The sequence below is a fragment of the Apodemus sylvaticus genome, chromosome 5 (assembly GCF_947179515.1).
Source record: "Apodemus sylvaticus chromosome 5, mApoSyl1.1, whole genome shotgun sequence".
Taxonomy (NCBI): Eukaryota; Metazoa; Chordata; class Mammalia; order Rodentia; family Muridae; genus Apodemus; species Apodemus sylvaticus.
Window position 1 is genome coordinate 109560264 of NC_067476.1, and position 20171 is coordinate 109580434.

The 20171-nt window shown below is 43.3% G+C and overlaps 1 protein-coding gene across 2 annotated transcripts in view; it reads left to right on the forward strand.

The window, feature by feature from the left end:
- Positions 1-8598: 8598 nt before the first annotated feature.
- Usp8 (ubiquitin specific peptidase 8) overlaps positions 8599-20171 on the forward strand; it is a 49431-nt gene continuing 37858 nt past the window's right edge. The window contains exons 1-2 of one of the 2 annotated variants that reach the window (XM_052183509.1): positions 8599-8751; positions 18954-19123. In XM_052183509.1, coding sequence (XP_052039469.1) covers positions 19020-19123 — 104 coding nt within the window. In that variant the 5' untranslated portion in view covers positions 8599-8751; positions 18954-19019. The remainder of the gene's footprint in view (positions 8752-18953; positions 19124-20171) is intronic. The other variant, XM_052183510.1, reaches the window with a different exon arrangement.

A 20171-nucleotide genomic window follows, 5' to 3' on the forward strand; every position in this document is an offset into this window, starting at 1 on the left:
TAACTATCATGGTATGTGGAAAGCCCATCTCTTTCCTTCGGGATACCGGGGCCACTTACTCAGTCCTGGTGGAATTTTGGGGCTCTTCCCATAGTCGGGATAGGAGGACAGCCTTACCTTCCTCATCAGACCCCACCACTTAGCTGTACTTTTAGAAATATACCCTTCACCCATTCCTTTTTGGTAGTGCCAACCTCTCCCGTTCCCTTATTAGCAAGGGACCTTTTAGTTAAGTTGGGAGCTTCAATTTCTTTTGCTCGCCCCACTCGCCTGAACCCGAGCTTGCCAGCAGTTCCCCTACTTCTCCTTCTAGCCAATCAACCTACTAACACTAACATGTTATTTCCTCTACCAGCTTCTCAGGTGGACCCCAGAGTTTGGGATGTCCAGAACCCCTCTGTTGCTAAACATCACTCTCCCATTGTCATCCAGTTACTGGATCCTACCAGGACCGTGCTCTATTAAGCTCCGGAGGACATCAGGACCACCCACCTTGTCCCCAATTCCAGAACATGAGACTCCACTCCGGCAGCCGAGCTCGACCTCATTGGATTAGACATGGGTTTCTTGTCCTACCCCTGCTGTTCTTCATTTCCATCCAGGGCAGTCCTTACATTTGGAGATTCAAGGTTCAAGAAACCCCCACAGATAACAAACAGTCTTTCCAAATAGGGTCAGGAAACTGCTCCATAGCCGGATGTCAGGTACCGATCCAAATCGCGATCATCCCTGTATCTGTTATCCCATCTAAGTATTATGATCTCTATACTTGCTTTCTCTTTGACCAGACAGAAGATTACTGTAAAAAATGGCCAGACGAATATGGGGGCTGCCCATATTGGTCATGTCAGATACATATGCTAGGATCACAGGTCAATCATTTCTTCTATCAACACAGCAAGACACTTTTCTTCCACATACAAGACCCGTGAGATTCCAGGTGGGAAACAGGAGTTGTTGGTAAGCTCTATCGTAAAAACCAGCCCAGTTCTCCAATAAGTACCATCCATATTCAGAGAAAGTATATCTCAATCGCCCAACCCCTAGATAATGGAAAAGTGGGGGAGATAATTAAACACTCCTCTAAGGTCCTTGATTCTTTGACAGCACCCCTCATAAATGGCACTAACTTGTCATTTCGCCTGTTGCTTCAAACCTTGACCTCAGCGTACCAGCTCCTTAATGTCACCAGGCCTGGTTGCTTTAAACATTGTTGGTTATGTGTACCCCCAGGGATTGACTCAAAACTGTCACTTACAGCTTCTCCGGTGATACTGCCAAATAACCTTACCTCACCTTTTGTTAGCTGTCCTGATTCCGATGTCACCATGGCTCCGTACCTTACCTCTGTCCCTCTCTTTGGCATGGCAAACTGTTTTAAGAACTCTGGGACACGTTCTGTAGGAACATTAAGCTCCCTAGACTGTAATAAAACCATAAGCCTTGATATATCATCTCTGCCACAATGCCCTGCAATCCAGAACACGTCAATTCTTTGTGGCACTCAGGTATATCATCGCCTACCTGCCAGCTGGTCAGGAGTTTGCACGTTGGTACTCCTTTTCCCTGAGGTGGGAGTGATCCAGGGAAATGAGCCCCTGCCAATCCCAGTTATAAATATGGTAGCTGCTCGACGCGAGAGAGCAGTTCAGATCGTGCCTCTTTTGGTAGCTACAGGAATAGCCATAGGTGTTGGCACAGGTGTGGCAGGGATAACAACTTCTCTGGCCCAATACAATACATTTACTTCTCAGTTTAAAAGTGACCTTCAGGGAATGACTGAAACTGTGCTTACTATCCAGAAGCAGATTGATTCTTTGGCCGCTGTGGTGCTTCAGAACCGACGGGGCCTAGATGTTTTAACAGCTAAGGAAGGTGGTCTTTGCCTGTTACTCCAAGAAGAATGCTGTTTCTATGTCAACCAATCCGGGATAGTGAGAAACAAAATCAAGGAACTTCAGACAGACATAAAGAACTTCAGAGATCGTGAGACCTCCAGCTCTGACATCTTCGAAAACCCTATATGGAAGTGGATATTCCCTTTTGTAACGCCTCTCCTAGTCATTTTCCTGGTGTTATTGTTTGCTCCCTGCCTAATTAATCTTGTTTCTACATTCCTCCAATGGCAAATGCAAAAACTTACTAACCAAACTATTAATCAGCTTCTGTTACAGAGTTACCAGCCGCTGCCCACAGAAGAGCCCCCATCCCCAGATGTAGCTGATGCCAACATGCACCAGGTGGACCCCGATGATGAAAGTCATCTATACCCCAAAATTGACAATGCCCCTAGACAGCAGGAAGTAGTTTAAGAGACACGGCGCCCTCACTCCTTTTCATCATCGGGTCCCCCCTCCCTTTTCTTTTTCTTTTTTAATAAAAGAAATACAGGAATGTAGGTACCCGAGGCCTGAGGCCTGCAAAGCTTGCAAAGCAATGTATAGGTCTGTTGCCTAGGCAATGGCTGCCATTTACCCAGAATTCCATAGCCCACCTTTACCTGTAATTACTTCACCCCCGGTATATAACTGAGCAGCGCTCCTTTCCTCTCTCTCTTTCTCTTCCCCCTTCCCTTCCCGCCGGCTACCCCTTCCCCTTCTTAAATAAAGCCCACGTGGAGCTATCTGGTCTAGCGTGTCTCATTGCGGTTCACGGTTCCATCGCGGCCGGGTGCCCGGGGTGCGCACGTGTGGGCCCGGTCAGCAGCGGCAGCAGAAATCAACGCAGAAACCAACAAAGATACTTTGATTTCTTCATTTCTAATTTGTATCCCCTTGATCTCTTTCTGTCGGTGAGGTTTGCCTCTGAGGTTCCTGTTTAAATTTCTTAAGTTTTTCATTTCCAGATTTCCCTCAGTTTGAGTTTTCTTTGTTGATTCTATTTCCACTTTCGGGTATTGAACTTTTTCATTCATTTCCTCTGTGTTTTCATGGATTTCTTCACAGAATTTGTTCACTTCCTCTTTAAGGACCTCTATCCCATCTATAAAGGCTTTTTAAGGATCTTTAATTTGCTTCAGCTCTGTTGCACCTCTCAGGCTCTACTGCGGCAGGGTTACTGGGCTCTGGCGGAGATCTATTGTCCTGGATGTTGGATGTTACCGGTTGTGTTTTTACACTGGTATTTAGGTGTACCGCGTAGTTTTATGTTCTATCTGCCTTTAGCTCTGGGAAGGTGAGCATGCCACCAGGCCCCAGACAAATACCTCTGACTCCTCAGATAAAAGACACAGACACACAGTAGCTCAATTACCACTTGCCTACTTGCCCTTATCAGTTTCTTATCTCAGTCTCTTCCACCTTAACAAATTCCCCAGACCCACCCGCCTGTAGAAGCGGTCTGTGTGGCCACTCTGTTTTGAGATGTCACCTGGTTGCTTGGTTCTCTCTCTCCAAAGCAAGGCAAACTCTGTTCTCCCTTGCAGCTTGTAGGGTTGTTGGCCTGCATCTGCTCTGCCATCAGGCAGGAGCAGCCTGTTGGGGAGGCTGAATTCGGGGAGTTTGACTAGGGAAGCACCATGGCACTGCTCCAGGGATGGGAAAGCAGACTTAGATATGGGAAAGCTGGAGCTGGTTGGGGGGGGGGGTCCCTAGGCCTGTAATGAGGCCCGAGCACTGGGGTTCTCAGGCTCTAGGACATCCAGGTGCTGCTGGGAGTTGAAGAAGAGCAGAGAACGGAGTTGCTGGGGACAGCAGCTAGCCTGGGGGGCCTAGCGGGGAGGGGAGGGGAAGGGGAAGGGGAGCTCTGCTTGTCCCAGCAGGGATGATTGTCCTTAGCTTGGCTGGATGCTGGCTTAGTGGTGGCTGAAGCCAGGCATACCATGGGAGATTAGGCTGCGGCTCTATAGGCTAAGGCCTCCTTCAGGGCTCCCCACGAAGAATAATAGAGACAGTCCACAGTTCCAAATAGTTTACTGTCATGGTGGAAAGTGGATACATAAAACTATACACTACTTCTCAGGGTGGGCCTGAGATTAACTACCTATTGCAGGGAGGAACGTCTGGGAAGGGAAGCTTCTTAACTAAACCCTCTGAGTCTCCAGGTACCTCATTAGCATAGAGAACTCTACGTGACCACAGGCATATGTTCTAAGTCAGGAGTCTAGCTGGCAGATGGGAGTCACCTAAGCCTCAGGTGTGTGTCCAACCAAGTCTCCATGTTTCAATCTGCTCTACGTTACCAAACTTCCTGCCTGGCATGGTTTTACATCCAACAGTGTCTCTCTGCCTCCTCCTGGGACAAGGCCCGCCTGTCCCTTCCACCCAGCAATTGGCCCAAGGCTTGCTTGCTTTCTTTTCTTTTCTGTTTTGTTTGGTTTTGTTTTGTTTTTCCGAGTCAGGGTTTCTCTGTGTAGTCCTGGCTGTCCTGGAACTCACACTGTAGACCAGGATGGCCTCAAACTCAGAAATCCACCTGCCTCTGCCTCCCAGAGTGCTGGGATTAAAGGCATGCACCACCACTGCCTGGCTGGCCCAAGGCTTTCTTTATTGACGGATGGAGAACCAATTAGAGAACAGGACCTTAACATCAGCACTGCTCCCCACGTTTAGGCACCTGGGTTTGGAAAAATTGTAATTCTAGGTGCTGATATCTGGTCCTGTCTTTGTTCAGCGGATGTTTCATTCCTTGTTTCTATTGCTCTCTCTGGTTCTTAGGAGTTGGGGCTAGGATAAAGCCCTGAGTGTGTGGGGGTGGGTGGGACAGTCAAGGAGATGGAACAGGGGGCAAAGGAAGCTGGCTGCAGCACGTGATCTGCTACAGAGCGGGGAGTAAACCTGAGGCACTGGATTTGGAGGAGAGGGAAGGATAAGGGACGATCTGCAGTTAGTCTAGCTGTTCTCCTGGCTTTTTGAAAATTCAATGCTCACCCCTCCCCCATTACATACTTCCTCCAATAAAGCCACACCTCCTGATCCTTCTAACCCCTCTCAAACAGTACCACTCCCTGGTGTCTAAGCATTCAAGTAGATGAGCCTGGGGGGGGGGGGGCATTCTTTTGTTTTTTGTTTTGTTTGTTGCTGTTGTAGTTGTTTTGAGACAGGGTTTCTTTGTGTAGCCCTGGCAGTCCTGGAATTCACTCTGTAGACCAGGCTGGCCTCAAACTCAGAAATCTGCCTGCCTCTGCCTCCCGGAATGCAGGGATTAAAGGCGTGCACCACCACCGCCCAGCTAGTTTATTGTCAATTTATCACAAACTAGAGTTATTTAGAAAGAAGGAACCTCAATTGAGAAAATGACCTTTACAAATTGGCCTATGCATATAAGTTTTGAAGGCATTTTCTTCACTACTGACTGAGGTGAAGGGCTCAGTCCATTGTGGGCAGTGTCATCCCTGTGCAGGGGGACCTCGCTTGTTATAACAAAGCAGGTTGAACAAGCCACTAAGCAGCTTTCTTCCATGGCTTCTACTTCAGTTTCTGTCTCCAGGTTGCTGCCTATGGTTGTTTGAATATGCTTGGCCCAAGAAGTGGCACTATTTGGAGGTGTGGCCTTGTTGGAGTAGGTATGGCCTTGTTGAAGGAAGTGTGTCACCAAGGGCATGGGCAGTAAGACCTTTTCCTAACCCTGTGGGAAAACCCCGATTTTATACCTGCCTTCGGAACAAGAGGTGAAACTCTTAGCTCCTCTAGCCCGTCTGCCTGGATCTTACCATGTTCCTGCCTTGATGATAATGGACCTCTGAACCTGTAAGTCAGCCCCAATTAAATGTTGTTCTAAGAGTTGCCTTGCAGTTCCTCAGAAAATTGGACATAGTATTACCTGAGGACCTAGCTATGCCACTCCTGAGCATATAACAAAGGATGCTCCAATATGCAATAAGGACACATGCTCCACTATATTCATAACAGCCTTATTTATAATATCTAGACGCTGGAAAGAACCCAGATGTCCTTTAACAGAGGAATGGGCAGTGGTGGCGCATGCCTGTAATCCCAGCAATCTGGGAGGCAGAGGCAGGTAGATTTCTAAGTACAAGGACAGCCTGGTCTACAGAGTGAGTTCCAGGACAGCCAGGGCTATACAGAGAAAACCTGTCTCCAAAAAACCAAGTCCAAAAAACCAAAAAACAAAACAAAACAAAAAACAGAGGAATGGATACAGAAAATGTACATTTACACAATGGAGTACTACTCAGCTATTAAAAACAACTTCATGAAATTCTTAGGCAAATGGATGGAACTAGAAAATATCACCCTGAGTGAGGTAACCCAATCACAAAAGAACACACATGGTATGCACTCAATGATAAGTGGATATTAGCCTAAAAGCTCGGATTATCCAAGATATAATTCACAGACCACATGAAGCTCAAGAAGTAGGAAGACCAAAGTGTGGATGCTTCAGGCCTTCTTAGAAGGGGGAACAAAATACTCAAGGGAGGAAAGATGGAGACAAAGTATGGAGCAGACACTGAAGGAAAGGCCATCCAAAGATTGCCCCACCTGGGGATCTATCCCATATACAGTTACCAAACCCAGACACTATTATTGTGGATGCCAAGAAGTACTTGCTGACAGGAGCCTGATATAGCTGTCTTCTGAGAGGCTCTGTCAGAGCCTGTCAAATACAGAAGAGAATGCTCGCAGCCAACCATTGGCCTGAGCACAGGGTCCCTAATGGAGGAGTTTGAGAAAGGACTGAAGGAGCTGAAGGGGTTTGCAACCCCATAGGAAGAACAACATTATCATCCAACCAGACCCCCCAAGAGCTCCCAGGGACTAAACCACCAACCAAAGAGTACACATGGGGGGACCCATGGCTCCAGTAGCATATGTAGCAGTGAATGGCCTTGTTGGGCATCAGTGGGAGGAGAGGACCTTGGTCCTGTGAAGGCTGGATGCCCTAGTGTAGGGGAATGCCAGGGCAGGGAGGTGGGAGTGAGTAGGTAGGTGGTGGAACACCCTCATAGAATCAGGGGGAGGGGGAATGCAATAGGGAGGGGGGAGAACCAGGAAAGAGGATAACATTTGAAATGTAAATGAAGAAAATATCCAATTAAAAAAAATAGAGTTGTTTTGGCCATGGTGTCTGTTCCCAACAGTAAAACCCTAACTATTGTCCCTGTCTTGAAGTGTAAGACAAAACAAAACAAAACAAAACAAAAAACTCATTGTTTTTGGTTCACAGCAACAGAAATCTTAACTAAGACAGATATTGGTACAAGTGTCTTATTCTCACATTCAGCTTTAAGTTTTTCTTTCCTTACTCAATTCCACAAAGCTGAGCAGAGACAAAACATTTTCCTAAAAAAATCTGTCCTCAAAAAACAATTTCTTGGGGACTGGAGAGATGGCTCAGCGGTTAAGAGCATTGACTGCTCTTGCAGAGGTCCTGAGTTCAAATCCCAGCAACCACATGGTGGCTCACAACCATCTGTAATGAGATCTGATGCCCTCTTCTGGTGTGTCTGACATAGTGTACCCACATACATAAAATAATCAAATCTTCGAGAAAAAAACAAAAACAAAATAAAATACCCAGATTTAAAAATTTTTTCTTCCTTAGTTATGAGGGGGAAAACCCATTGAGGCTTTTATTCAATAGTTGCAAGCATTGCACGGTATCATATCACACCCATCTTTACCTGTTTAGACAGAATAGGATTTAATTTAGTGATGGTTTTTAAAAAGAAGAATGCAATATTTTTGCATGTAGCTAGTTGTAATGGAAACGGAATTAACGTTTATTTTAAAGGCTGGTGGACTGGATGCTTACTACTCTTTAAAATCAATGGCTGCCTACCTGCTAAGCATTTTCTTTTCTTTTCTTTTTTAAAGATTTATTTATTTATTATATGTGAGTACACTGTAGTTGTCTTCAGACACTCCAGAAGAGGGCATCAGATCTCATTACGGATGGCTTGTGAGCCACCATGTGGTTGCTGGGATTTGAACTCAGGACCTTAGGAAGAGCAGTCAGTGATCTTAACCGCTGAGCCATCTCTCCAGCCCGCTAAGTATTTTCATTTTATATACTTAGCAGACCTGTGCTTACAGATTTGACGTGCATTAAACATTTGGACTGTCTCTACGGATTTAATGACCAGGGGCTACAACTCCACCCTAAGCAATTTTTATGCCCACGGGTAGCCCATCCTTTCTCCACAAGACGACTCTCCAAAGGGTTCAAACCCCAGATTTTTAACACTGGACCTTTAGGAGATGTTGACGGTGTTTGTGCAATGTGTTTTCCAAATACGTCTGTTCTTTAACCAGAGGCTTGGCTTTGGAGAATGCTTATTCCCAAGTTTTAGAAGGTATCAATCCTTTTCCCGTTTCTTTTTCCCTTAATCTCCGATCTGAGAAGAAAAATGCACTATTGAGAGGCGTCAAAATACCCTGGCTTCTTCCGTGGACAGCTCCAAGACACGATGTGACACAGTCCAAACTGACTTCTACTGGGAGACGAGACGCGCGAAGACAACGGAAGTGCTGCTCCGGCGCTTCCTTCCCGCACAAGCTAAAACCGCCTTTCCGACGCATGCTCAGACCGGTTCGCCGCTCACCCTTCCGGAGAGGGCCACCCTGATGTCCCTCCCTACGGGACAGAGAGGAGGAGTTATAGGGTTCACTGGAAGCCCCGCCCTCGCCGTGACGTTTAGAGACGCGACGCGTCGCCACGCAATGCGAATCGGGAAGAGGGGATGAGCTGCGCTGTCCTGCGTCTGCGAGCGAAGGCTCGTTCTCCTTCTGGTGGTGGGCGATGGGCGTCAGGCGAGGAGGCCGGTGTTAGCGGAGCGCGGGCGCTGCGGTGAGTGCAGCCTGGCCCCGGCCCTGGTTCCCGGGGAAGGCGTCCTCCAGCTGCTGGTCATCCGGGAGACGAGCCCTGTCCGCGGAGGGGTGGGACAACCCCAGACAACTGGCTGGTCCAGGAAGGGCCGACTCCTGGTCTCTCCCGTCCCCCTCCTACGGTGCCCAGCGAGTTTGATGTGCTTTGCCGGTCTCAGAGGGTGGCCTTGACCAGTTCTCCTTTGAGTTGGACACTAGACCCAACTTTGGACTCCTTCCTTTTGCTTCTTTTTTCTCATTTTGTGCTACCTACAACCCCGGGCCTTACTACAACCGTTTGTCATGTTTTCCCCACTCCCCTCTACCTTGGTTACGCATGTTTGTAGTGAAGTACAAGAATTGAGTTAAATAAACTCATCACACTTAAAACTTCTTCAAAGAGGGCATTTTCTTTTCTTAAGAATGTTTCTTCGTTTGTAGACTGACTTGTGGCACTGACAAGTTAACTTCAACTCTGATGTACGGAGAGAGTTGTCAACCCCTAATCACCCACAAAGCTGAAGACCCTGTTTCTATGCTCTGTACTTGCTTTCAGTCTGTGACCTTGACCAAGTCAGTCATTCAAGAAATATTTCCGTGACTCACAGAGGTGTTGCAAGTCTAAGGAGTCTAATATTTATTTAAAAGCCCTAGGGTTTCGGATCAAAAAGATGCCTAGCTAAAGGGTGTAATTCTTGTTTTGTTTTTTCACAAGGTCTTAATATGTAAACAAGACTTGTCTCTTGTCTGGAACTTACAGAAACCCTCCCCCCTTGGCTTGAGAGTTGAATAAAACTGCATCAAGCAGCAATCCTAGCAAGGTTTTTTTTTTTTTTTTTTTATTATTATTATCTTAGAGTATTCTTGTTGTGTATGTTATCCTGCTTCATTAAAAATTCCATGTGTTATTTTTTGGTTTTGGTGGCTTCCCCTCCCCCCAAGACAGTTTGTCTGTATAGCCATGTCTATTCTGGAACTCATTCTGTTTACCATACTTGCCCGGGATCGGAAAGTTGCCTGCGTCTGCCTCCCGAGTGCTGCCCACCACTGCCCGACTCTGTGTGTTGTTGTTGTTTGTTTTGTTTTTTTAAAGATCTCTGCTTTGTGAGTATTTCACTCTTTCTGTTGAAAGTCAATCGTGTTGGATTTAGGTAGTTTCTCATCTATAGAGCACTGGCCTTAATTAAGGTGCTTTTGGCTGTATTTATGCTTAAGAACATGAAGTAGTATATAATTTAATTATGCAACTGTATCACTGTTGATGCTAAAATGTATATTCCTGCTCTTTTGATCAGATATTAGGTACATGTTTAAGTTGAATTGTAAGGATCTTGCAGTAGTAATAGAAACCAGTAATGAATAATAGCTTGTAGATATGTAGTTTTTGAGATAACAATAGATAAGAAAAACTAACAAAAATATTTAAAGTTTTTTTTAATCCTTTAACTTGTTGATTTATTTACTTGAACCTTATTAATCATTCTGATCTTTTGTTGATAAGAACATAAGTGGAACAGAATCCAGATGGCTTTGTAAAACAGTTGTAATATAAAGCCAGCACATCAAACTTTATTCACAGTATGCTTAGTATCCTAATTTTCTGAAGGGAAGAAGATTTCTTTGGCCCCACAGTTTCAGAGGCTTCTGCCCAAGGTTAGTTGGATCCATTGCTTTGCATCTGAGGTGAAGCATAGACTCCTGGTGGCAAGAGTAATGCAGACTGTTTCCCTCATAGCAGTCAGGAAGCAGGGCAGTCATTTTATTTTGTTATAAAAACCAACTGGGTTTAGGTTATCAGAACACTCTACTTGGGGTGCACTCCCAGATTGCTCATTCACCTAGACAGTTGTTGGTGTTGGTTGCAGCTGGAGCTGATAACTGGCGTGCCTGCGTAAAGCCTCTGTGTGAATTGAACTTCACATGGCATGTGTGTTGGGCTTTGTGACTACACTTGAGGCAGGAGTGGAAGCTTTCAGTCTCTGAAAAGCCTGTATCAAGAAATTGGCTCATTACTTCTTGTAATACTCTACTGATTAGAGCAGTCAAGGCTCCCTCTCACAGATGATAGATTTATACTATTTTTGTGTTTTTTTGTGCTTGGTGCTAGGGCACCCAGGGCATGGCACATACTTAGCAAAGCACTGCTATGATATATCCACAGCCTGACTCCTACCTTTTAAAGCAAAAGGCTCTTAAAACTACTTTATAGGCTCCCAACATGTGTATGACCACTGCACATGGGTATACAACACAAAACTGTCTTTTGTATATATCAAATACTCATGTAGCAAATATAATCTAGCCATATATATTTGCTCTTAGAAACTAGGGTTATTTCCTCCCTTCCCTCCTTCCTTTCTTTTTCTTAGCATTCTAATACTTATTCATGTTCCGTAGAGTTCTTCTTTTCCTTTTTTAGCATTTTGCTTTCCTTCATTGCAACGATGTCTATTCTTTGCTGAGTCTGTCTTCCCATAGAATGCCTAGTTTGAGGCCTTAAGTAAAATATCATCTGTAAAAAAATCAAGGCTTAGATTCCTTGCTGATTTATTTTCTTAATTTTCTTGTTAGTATGTCATATCCATACATTTTTGATTATGTGTACTTATTTATATTTTTTGAAAGTGTCTTACATGACCAAGGCTGGCCTCTAACTCCTGGTCTTAAGAGATCCTCCTGCCTCAGCCTCCCCAGGTAGCTGGAATTGCAGATGCATACCACTGTACTCAATGGTTGATGTCTGTGTTTTAAAGAGAATTGCATATGTTTTAAAATACACTACATAAAATCAGGGTAAATAAAATAGTTGTAAAATGTTCCTCCCAGACTCAAATTTTGCTTAGATTCCAGCTTCACACCCCATTTTGAAGTATATGTACCCTTTAGGAGATGGGGCCTGACTGGTGGATGTTTGTTGCTGGGGATAGCCTGTTGAAGGTTGTTCCAGCCTAGGGTTCCCTCAGAGCTCTTTGCTCCTGGTCTGCCAGATTAGAAGAGCCACCTCAGTATACTCTTGCTGTCATAAACTCTGTCATAACTTTCCCTGCTATGATGGACTGAAATTCTTCCAAAACAGTGAGCCGAAATAAACTCCCCCTTAAATTAGTTCAGGTTTTTTGTCACAGAAAAAAACAGAATCATTTTCAGTGATAGTATGTTATAATCTCCCAAACAATAGGGTTGGTTTTTTGTTTGTTTGTTTGTTTCTTTTTTTAAAAAAGATTTATTTATTATTATATCTAAGTACACTGTAGCTGTCTTCAGACACACCAGAAGAGGAAGTCAGATCTCATTACTGATGGTTGTGAGCCACCATGTAGTTGCTGGGATTTGAATTCTGGACCTTCGGAAGAGCAGTCAGTGCTCTTAACCACTGAGCCATCTAGCCCCTGTTTTTTTCTTTCTGAGACAGAGTTTCTCTGTGTAGCCTTTAGCTGTCTTAGAACTCTTTTTGTAGATCAGGTTGGCTTTGAACTTAGATATCTACCTGCTTCTGCCTCCTCAGTGCTGTGATTAAAGGTATGTGCCACCATGCCTGACTCAATGATCAGTTTTTATTTTTATTTATTTACTTATTTATGTATTTGAGTACACTGTTGCTCTCTTCAGACACCCCAGAAGGGGGAATCAGATCCCATTACCAGCCACCATGTGGTTGCTGGGAATTGAACTGAGGTCCTCTGGAAGAACAGTCAGTGCTCTTAACCACTAAGCCATCTCTCCAGCCCCATCACTGATCAGTTATTAAACTACAGTTTTGGTTTGGTTTGGTTTTGGTTTTTTGAGACAGGGTTCCTCTGTGTATTCCTGGCTGTCCTGGAACTCACTTTGTAGACCAGGCTGCCCTCGAACTCAGAAATCTGCCTGCCTCTGCCTCCCAAGTGTGTTTTGTTTTTCATGTTTGTTGTTGTTATTGGCTTGCTTGTTTGGTTGTTTTTGAGATATGATCTTTTTGAATAGCCTGAAGTAGCCTCGAACTTACCACCTTCTAGCTTTAGCTTCTTGTGTAGGCACACATTTTTGTATGCCTGTTATTATTTAGTTAATAATGTTAGTGTTCTTCGCTTTCACAGAAGGAAAATAGGGTAATGTAAGCCAAGTGAAAAGACTGTTTTAATTATTAAATCACCAAATCAGTATGCCTAATTTGTTCTTTCCTGCAGTGCCTTTTTTTAAAAAAGTTTTATTTGTTTATTTACTTATTATATGTAAGTACACTGTAGCTGTCTTCAGACACACCAGAAGAGGGCATCAGATCCCATTATAGATGGTTGTGAGCCACCATGTGGTTGCTGGGATTTGAACTCAGGATCTTCAGGAAAGCAGTCAGTGCTCTTAACCGCTGAGCCATCGCTCTAGCCCCTGCAGTGACTTTCTAATTATTCTTTCTTGTAGTATTGTTCCCTTATTCCTGTCTTTCAAATCCGTCTTGATTATACCCATTATTATTATACCCATCCTGAGGTAATACTGACTTGTCATGTCTCCTCAAGCCCTCCATTCTGTGACTGACTTTTTATCTAGCAGCTATTACATGTTGACAGGATTATTAATGTAGAGTCAGGATACATCATATTATCAGTGGACTTCTTTGATCACAGCGATTATTACTTCATGTTTCCTATAGTTTGCCTTACTTTTCCACATTGTTTTCTCACAGTAATTTCTCACTTTATGTCTCTATGGTGCTTCCCTTCTGAAAGACTGCCTTTCTCATCTCATCTCTCATCATTTCATCCAATTTGTTACTTGGGCCAAAAACTGTATTGGCTGAGCAATATAGGTAGTGAGCAGTGTGTAGGACTCAGACTAAGACATGAACTCCAAGAACTGTCAGAGACAGAGGGGAAGCTTAAGCCGGGCCCTGAAAGGAAGGGGCCAGCATTGAAGAAGACACTGTGGACTGGCTGAACTGTGACTCTGTCTAGCTGAACTGGATTTTCCTTTCCTTGAGTTCAGCTAGTGACCTGAGTCATATTAATATGTAGTAGAGCAATTGATTGTTGACTTATTATTTCATAAATATTAACTTGTTAACCAGAGTAAGACATTTGTGACCCTGTTTTCTGTATCTCTTAAAGTGTATTCCAAGTCTGAGTCACTTAAGGTTCCACCTTACCTTCAGTGATGAGACATGGCTGCATTGTGTAGCCTTGCTTAGTCTTGTGTTTTTTTTAGGATGTAAAAGCTCACCTTAGAATGGAAGTGTGAGGACTGTAAAAGGTGTACGCTTTTTGGTTGTATCCTATCATGAACTTATTTTGTTACAGAACAGCAAGTAGTAGCTCCCCAGGCCAGTGTTGGTCTTTGGACTATATGTGGAATAGCATTGCTGTCATGTGAGCTAGCAAGTTCTTGTTTTGTTTTGAGACATTGTCTTGCTATGTAGCTTAGACTGGTTTGAATTCTCAGTTCTCCTGGTTTAGCTTCAGGCTACACATCAGGCTACTTTGTTTGCTTTAGTTTATAATCTTTCTTTTTTAATATGATATAATTTTACTAGGTTGTGTGTGTGTGTCCCTTTTCTTTGAGGCAGGGTCTTGCTATGAAGCCCAGGTTGACCTTGAATCTATAACCTGGGAAGGGTGTGTGTGTGTGTGTGTGTGTGTGTGTGTGTGTGTGCGCGCGCGCACGCGCGCCTGCGCCTCCATCCCCATTTGTCTAAAAAGCCACACTTTAGTTACATTGTTCCATGCTAAGTCTGACCATGTAAGTATGTCCTGTCATTGCCTTTGAAGGGTTTCTTTTTTTTTTTTTTCTTTTTTCTTTTTTCTTTTCCTTTGGATTTTTTTTTTTTTTTTTTTTTTTTTTTTTTTTTTTTGAGACAGGGTTTGTCTGTGTAGCCCTGGCTGTCCTGGAACTCACTCTGTAGACCAGGCTGGCCTCAACTCAGAAATCCGCCTGCCTCTGCCTCCCAGAGTGCTGGGATTACAGGCTTGTGTCACCACCACCCGGCTTTTGCAGGGTTTCTTGTTCTACTTCCCCTATTTCTTTTCTGTTGCCTTAGGTTCGACCTCCACCCTTCTTTCTCTTCCGTAATTACAAATCATTACAATAGATAACTAGGATTTTCTTTCTTCACCTCTTTGTATTGTTAGTTGGGACTGCACAACTAACAAGCAGTTTCCTTTAGAACCCTGCTGTGGCTTTCTTCTTCTTCTTCTTCTTTTTTTTTTTTTTTTTTTGGTTTTTTTTTTTCCCCAGACAGGGTTTCTCTGTATAGCCCTGGCTGTCCTGGAACTCACTCTGTAGACCAGGCTGGCCTCGAACTCAGAAATCCACCTGCCTCTGCCTCCCAGAGTGCTGGGATTACAGGCATGCGCAACCACAGCCCGGCCTGCTGTGGCTTTCTTATTACCTTTAGAAAACAAGGTAATTATGTGCTTTTTTATTTGTTTGTTTTTTGCTTTTTGTTTTTTTCCGAGACATGGTTTCTCTTTGTAGCCCTGGCTGTCCTGGAACTCACTTTGTAGACCAGGCTGGCCTTGAACTCAGAAATCCGACTGCCTCTGCCTCCCAAGTGCTGGGATTAAAGACGTGCACCACCACCGCCCGGCTACTTATGTGCTTTTCATAGCCTTTTATGATTTGTGTGGAGACTGTTTTGACTTCTCTGCTTCATGACTTCTTGTATGTTCTGTCTGGCAGCTGATTCCTAGAGATGCACTTGTCTCTTGACCTTGTCCCCACACTATTCCTCACCTCTATCAAAACTGTCTTCATCAAAGAAGATACTTACAGTTTTTTTCTGATTGCTTCTAGTTCCCTTTAGTAGTAATTTGCCTTCTTAATGTTTTTATTTGTAAATACCATCTATTACTTTTATTTCCACTGTTTACAGTTTTGTTTCACATTAGTTTTATAAGCCTCATATGGAAATATTCTAATCCTTCAGCTTCTAAGAGCATGACATTTTATATAGCAGGATATCGATGAGTTTAAATTTAACCTTAAACTACCTTACTCTTTTAAATGACTTACTATTTTAAATTATCTATATATCTGATACAATTTCCATATTCTTTTAAAATTCCAAGTTTTAGGGGCTGAAGAGGTGGGACTGAGAGCACTGGCTGCTTTTCCAGAAGGTTCCCAGCACCCATATGGCAGCTCAAAGGATCTGTAACTCTAGTTCCAAGGGATCTAACACCTGTTTTTGAACTAAAGTGTTGTTCATCCTTAGGGAGCAAGATATCAAGCCTTATGTTTTCTTCAACACCTATTCTTTAATATAGAGCCTGCATTTGCAAGGCAAATCTGCTTGGGATTCACATTAATACTAAAATAATGATGCTGTCCGAGCACGAGGCAATCCAAGGCACCCGTCAGACCCTTTATTTAATGGATGTTCTTAGGTAGTTAGATGGTGAATTGTTAGTGAATTGATACCTCAGTGGAACATATCCAGTGTCACTTGACCTATTTGGGAGTGATGAAATTTTTGTATGCAACGTCATTGTTTTTAATTGCATATATATCAAGGTATCCAACATGTCTTGATAGATGGATGAAGCAATTATACATAGAAAATAACTGAAAAGGTAAAAATGTAATTTTTAGAGGAAAGCTGTTTGGTAGTCCTAACTCAGAATTGGACGGGATAAGTCTAGATATTCATACAGTATTAGCATTTAATACAGGAATGACTAGAGTCAAAGGAAACTGAAATGCTTTGGAGTTTCATGTAAGTGAACTAAGACCATTCCCTTAAGTTGTACCTTACTCAGCCCTTAAGAATTTTTTTTTTTAATCCTAGCTCTTGGAAAGCAGAGGCAAGTAGATCTTGAGTTTTGAGACCAGTCTACAAAGCAGGTTCCAGGACAGCCAGGGAGGAGTATACAGAAAGGCAAAACAAAACCAAAAAAAAAATTTTTTTTATGTGTATGGTGATTTTGTCTGCCTGTATATCTACATACAACTTGGGTGTTGGATCTTCTCAAATTGGTGTTACAGATGGTTATGAGCCAACATGTGAGTGTGTGGAATTGAATACAGGTTTTCTGGAAGAGCAGTCCATCTGAGCCATCTCTCTACTGCTCTCCCCATTCAGTCTTTTAGGATTAGGGGCTGTTGATCTCTGTGAGTAAACTGAATTGATTGTATCATTTAGAGAACAGAGAGATGATGGGGAAAATAAAATTGCAGAAAAATTACTAAATGGTAATTAGTTGTGCCTGGCAGAAGACACCACTGGAAGTTAGTTTGGTCACTGTGGTTTTTAGATGGTGACACTTAGGACTATACCAAGATGCTCCACCTGGGGTGCTTTGATCTGCTCCATCTCCAGATATCTTTGTGAATAGTTATATATACAATTTAGTTAGTGTATACCTTCCAATTCTTCCTGTTTTCATTTTGTTTACTCCATATTTTCTACTGGTCAGAATTAGCATACCAGGAAACAAAGAATGTTATGAACCATCAAAGACCCTTTCAGAGTAAACCAAAGTGTAGGAGTGTTTTCTGGCAGAAGCAGAACTACATTGTTTTAGTTCCCAGCTCTGTATAAATCTGATTTTCCCTACTACTTTTATAAACTGATATCAAGAAGAAAGCAAAATATTCCAAGTTGTAAATTCTTCTTATGTACAAATGTAGTTTTAACAGAAAAAAATATAAAAGCTTTACTATTATGTTCTTTTTAATAGATAAGATTTTAATACTGATGGCAAAATGGTACAATAATCTATGTAGTTAATGAACATTTGAAAATAAGAATTGCTTAATACCATAGATTGATTGATTGTTGTGTGTGTTATATAACTCCCAAAATAGAAATTCAAGATAATTTTGAATGAACCCTTTGGGGGAGGATATAGTTAAATAGTGGGTGTTTGTTTTTGTTTGAATACAGAGTCTTACTGGGTAGCCCAGATTACTGGTAAACTCATAATCCTCCTACCTCCATCTCCCGATTGCTGGGCCATGCTTACAGTGGAGTGTATTTTGGTTTGGTGTGTGTGGTGTGTATGTGTGTTGCTAAGCCAAGAATGCAATCCAAAGCCTTGCACGCCACCCAGTCACTTTGTGACTGAGCTACACTCCTGGTTCTGGAGTTTCATTTTTCTAACACTTTTTTCTCTAAAAACTGTAACGATTTTTGTTAGTTTATTAATTTCATACATGCATTCATATACCCCTCACTATCCCCTGCAATTCACATGTCCCCCAAACTTCATGTTCCTTTTTTATTGCTTTTATTTTATTACAGTCCAGTCTTTGCCCCCCCTCCCGCTCTAGTCCCCCACTCCCACAGTTCCTCATCCCATTTCTCCTTCCTCCTGTCTTCAAGAGAATGTTTCCCCCACCCCCACCCCCACCCCCAGCCAGGCCTCCCCACTCCCTTCTCAAGCCTCTCGAGGGTTAGGCACATCTTCTCTCACTGAGGCCTGTTGTATATGTGTCAGGGCCTTGGACTAGCTCTTGTATGCTGCCTGATTGGTGGCTTAGTGTCTGAGAGATCTCAGGAGTCTGGGTTAGTTGAGACTGGGGTCACCCTTCTCCTTAGCTTCTTCCAGTCTTTTCCTAATTCAACCACAGGGTTCCCCAACTTAAGTTCAATGGTTGGGTATGAGTATCTGTGCTTGTCTCAGTGAGCTGCTTGTTGGGCCTTTCGAAGGACAGCCATGCTAGGCTCCTGTCTGTAAGTGCACCATAGCTCTTGAGATGGATCCCAAGTTGGGCTGGTCACTGGACCTCCTTTCCCTCAGTTTCTTCTCCTTTTTTGTTCCTGCAGTTCTTTTAGACAGGAACAATTCTGGGTTAGGGTTTTTGACTGTGGGATGACAAGCCCATCCCTCACTTGATGCCCTATCTTCTTGCTGGAGGTCAACTGTATGGGTTCCCTCTCCCCACTGTCAGGCATTTCATCTAAGGTCCCATGCTTTGAGTCCTGAGAGTCACTCTCCTCCCAGGTCTCTGGTGCATTCTGGAGGGTCCCCCACCTCCCACTCCTCAAAGTTGCATGTTTCCATTCATTCTGCTGGCCCTCGGGGCTTCTCTTCTGTCATGTTGTCTGTAACCCCTCCCCTCTGCATCCCCTCCCCCTCATAACTGATCAAGTTCCCCTTTTATCTCCCTTCCTCCTCTCTCCCTCCCAGGGCCCTCCCTCCCTCTGCCTCCTGTGATTGCTTTCTAACACTTTGCTGATGAGGATACTTAGTGGAATTGTTTGTTTTGTTTTAGGAAAGAACTACTTTTCATGAACCACACCATCCGATTGTTGGAGTAGAAAAGCAAGTATCATTCATCATGCCTGCTGTAGCTTCAGTTCCTAAAGAACTCTACCTCAGTTCTTCACTAAAAGACCTCAATAAGAAGACAGAAGTTAAACCTGAGAAAACCAGCACCAAGAAGTGTGTGCTGTTTGCTAGTTTGATTAAGTTATATCAATTTTATTTCATTCTCTTATTATTTAGTTTTAATAAGTAGCTAATTTAAAGTTTATTTGAAAAATGATCACAGGAATATATAAGACCTAGAGAAGTTCTTAACTTTGTGTTAACAGAATAAATGTGTGATTGCTCAGATGTAAGTTACCTGCTTCCTGACCAGTATATATACTAGATGATGTGTGTAAAGAATATGAAGGTTCCAGGAAAGCCTTTTTGCCACAAAAAAGACCAGGTTTCTCTGTGTAGCCCTGACTGTCCTGGAACTCACTCTGTAAACCAGGCTGGCCTTGAACCCAGAAGTCCACCTGCCTCTGCCTAACCGTATAACTTTTAATTAAGGTTTTTAGTCTTTTAAAAGAGCACCTTTACTCTTGTGTAGGACATGTGCAAGTTAGGATGTTGCTGTGGTCTTTCTCTGACTGAGAGGGACTATGACTGCTTTTTTTTCTAATTATCCTCCGATAGTTTTGTGACAACTTAACACAAGCTAGTCGTCTTAGAGGAGGGCCTAACTGAAACAAATGCCTCCGTGAGATCAGGCTGTGGAAGGCAAGCCTATAGTGCAGTTCTTAAATGATTGATGGAAGGGACTTAGCCCAGTGCACTGCCAGTCCACGGAGAGTGGGAACATGTCTGGGCTCGTGCTTCTGAGTTCTATCAGAAAGCAGCCTGAGCAAGCCAGGAGGAGCATCTCCCCGGCCCCTGCATCAGCTCCTGCTTCCAGGTTTCTGACAGGTTTGAATTTCTGCTTGGCTTCCCTCATGGACTGACTAGGGATGTATAAGCCAAATAATCCTTTTCCATTCTGAGTTACTTTAGTTATGGTGGAATCCCTACAATACAAATATTAGTATTCTGTGGGTTTTATTTTGTTCCGATTTGATAGAATCTTTAACTTAATGATTTATTTTATGTGTTTTTACTTGCCTGGGTTTATTTGCTATCTAAGGCACATGTAGAAAATGTGCCTTTCCAGGAGAGGTTCCAAACTCTCATGGTCCATTGGTCC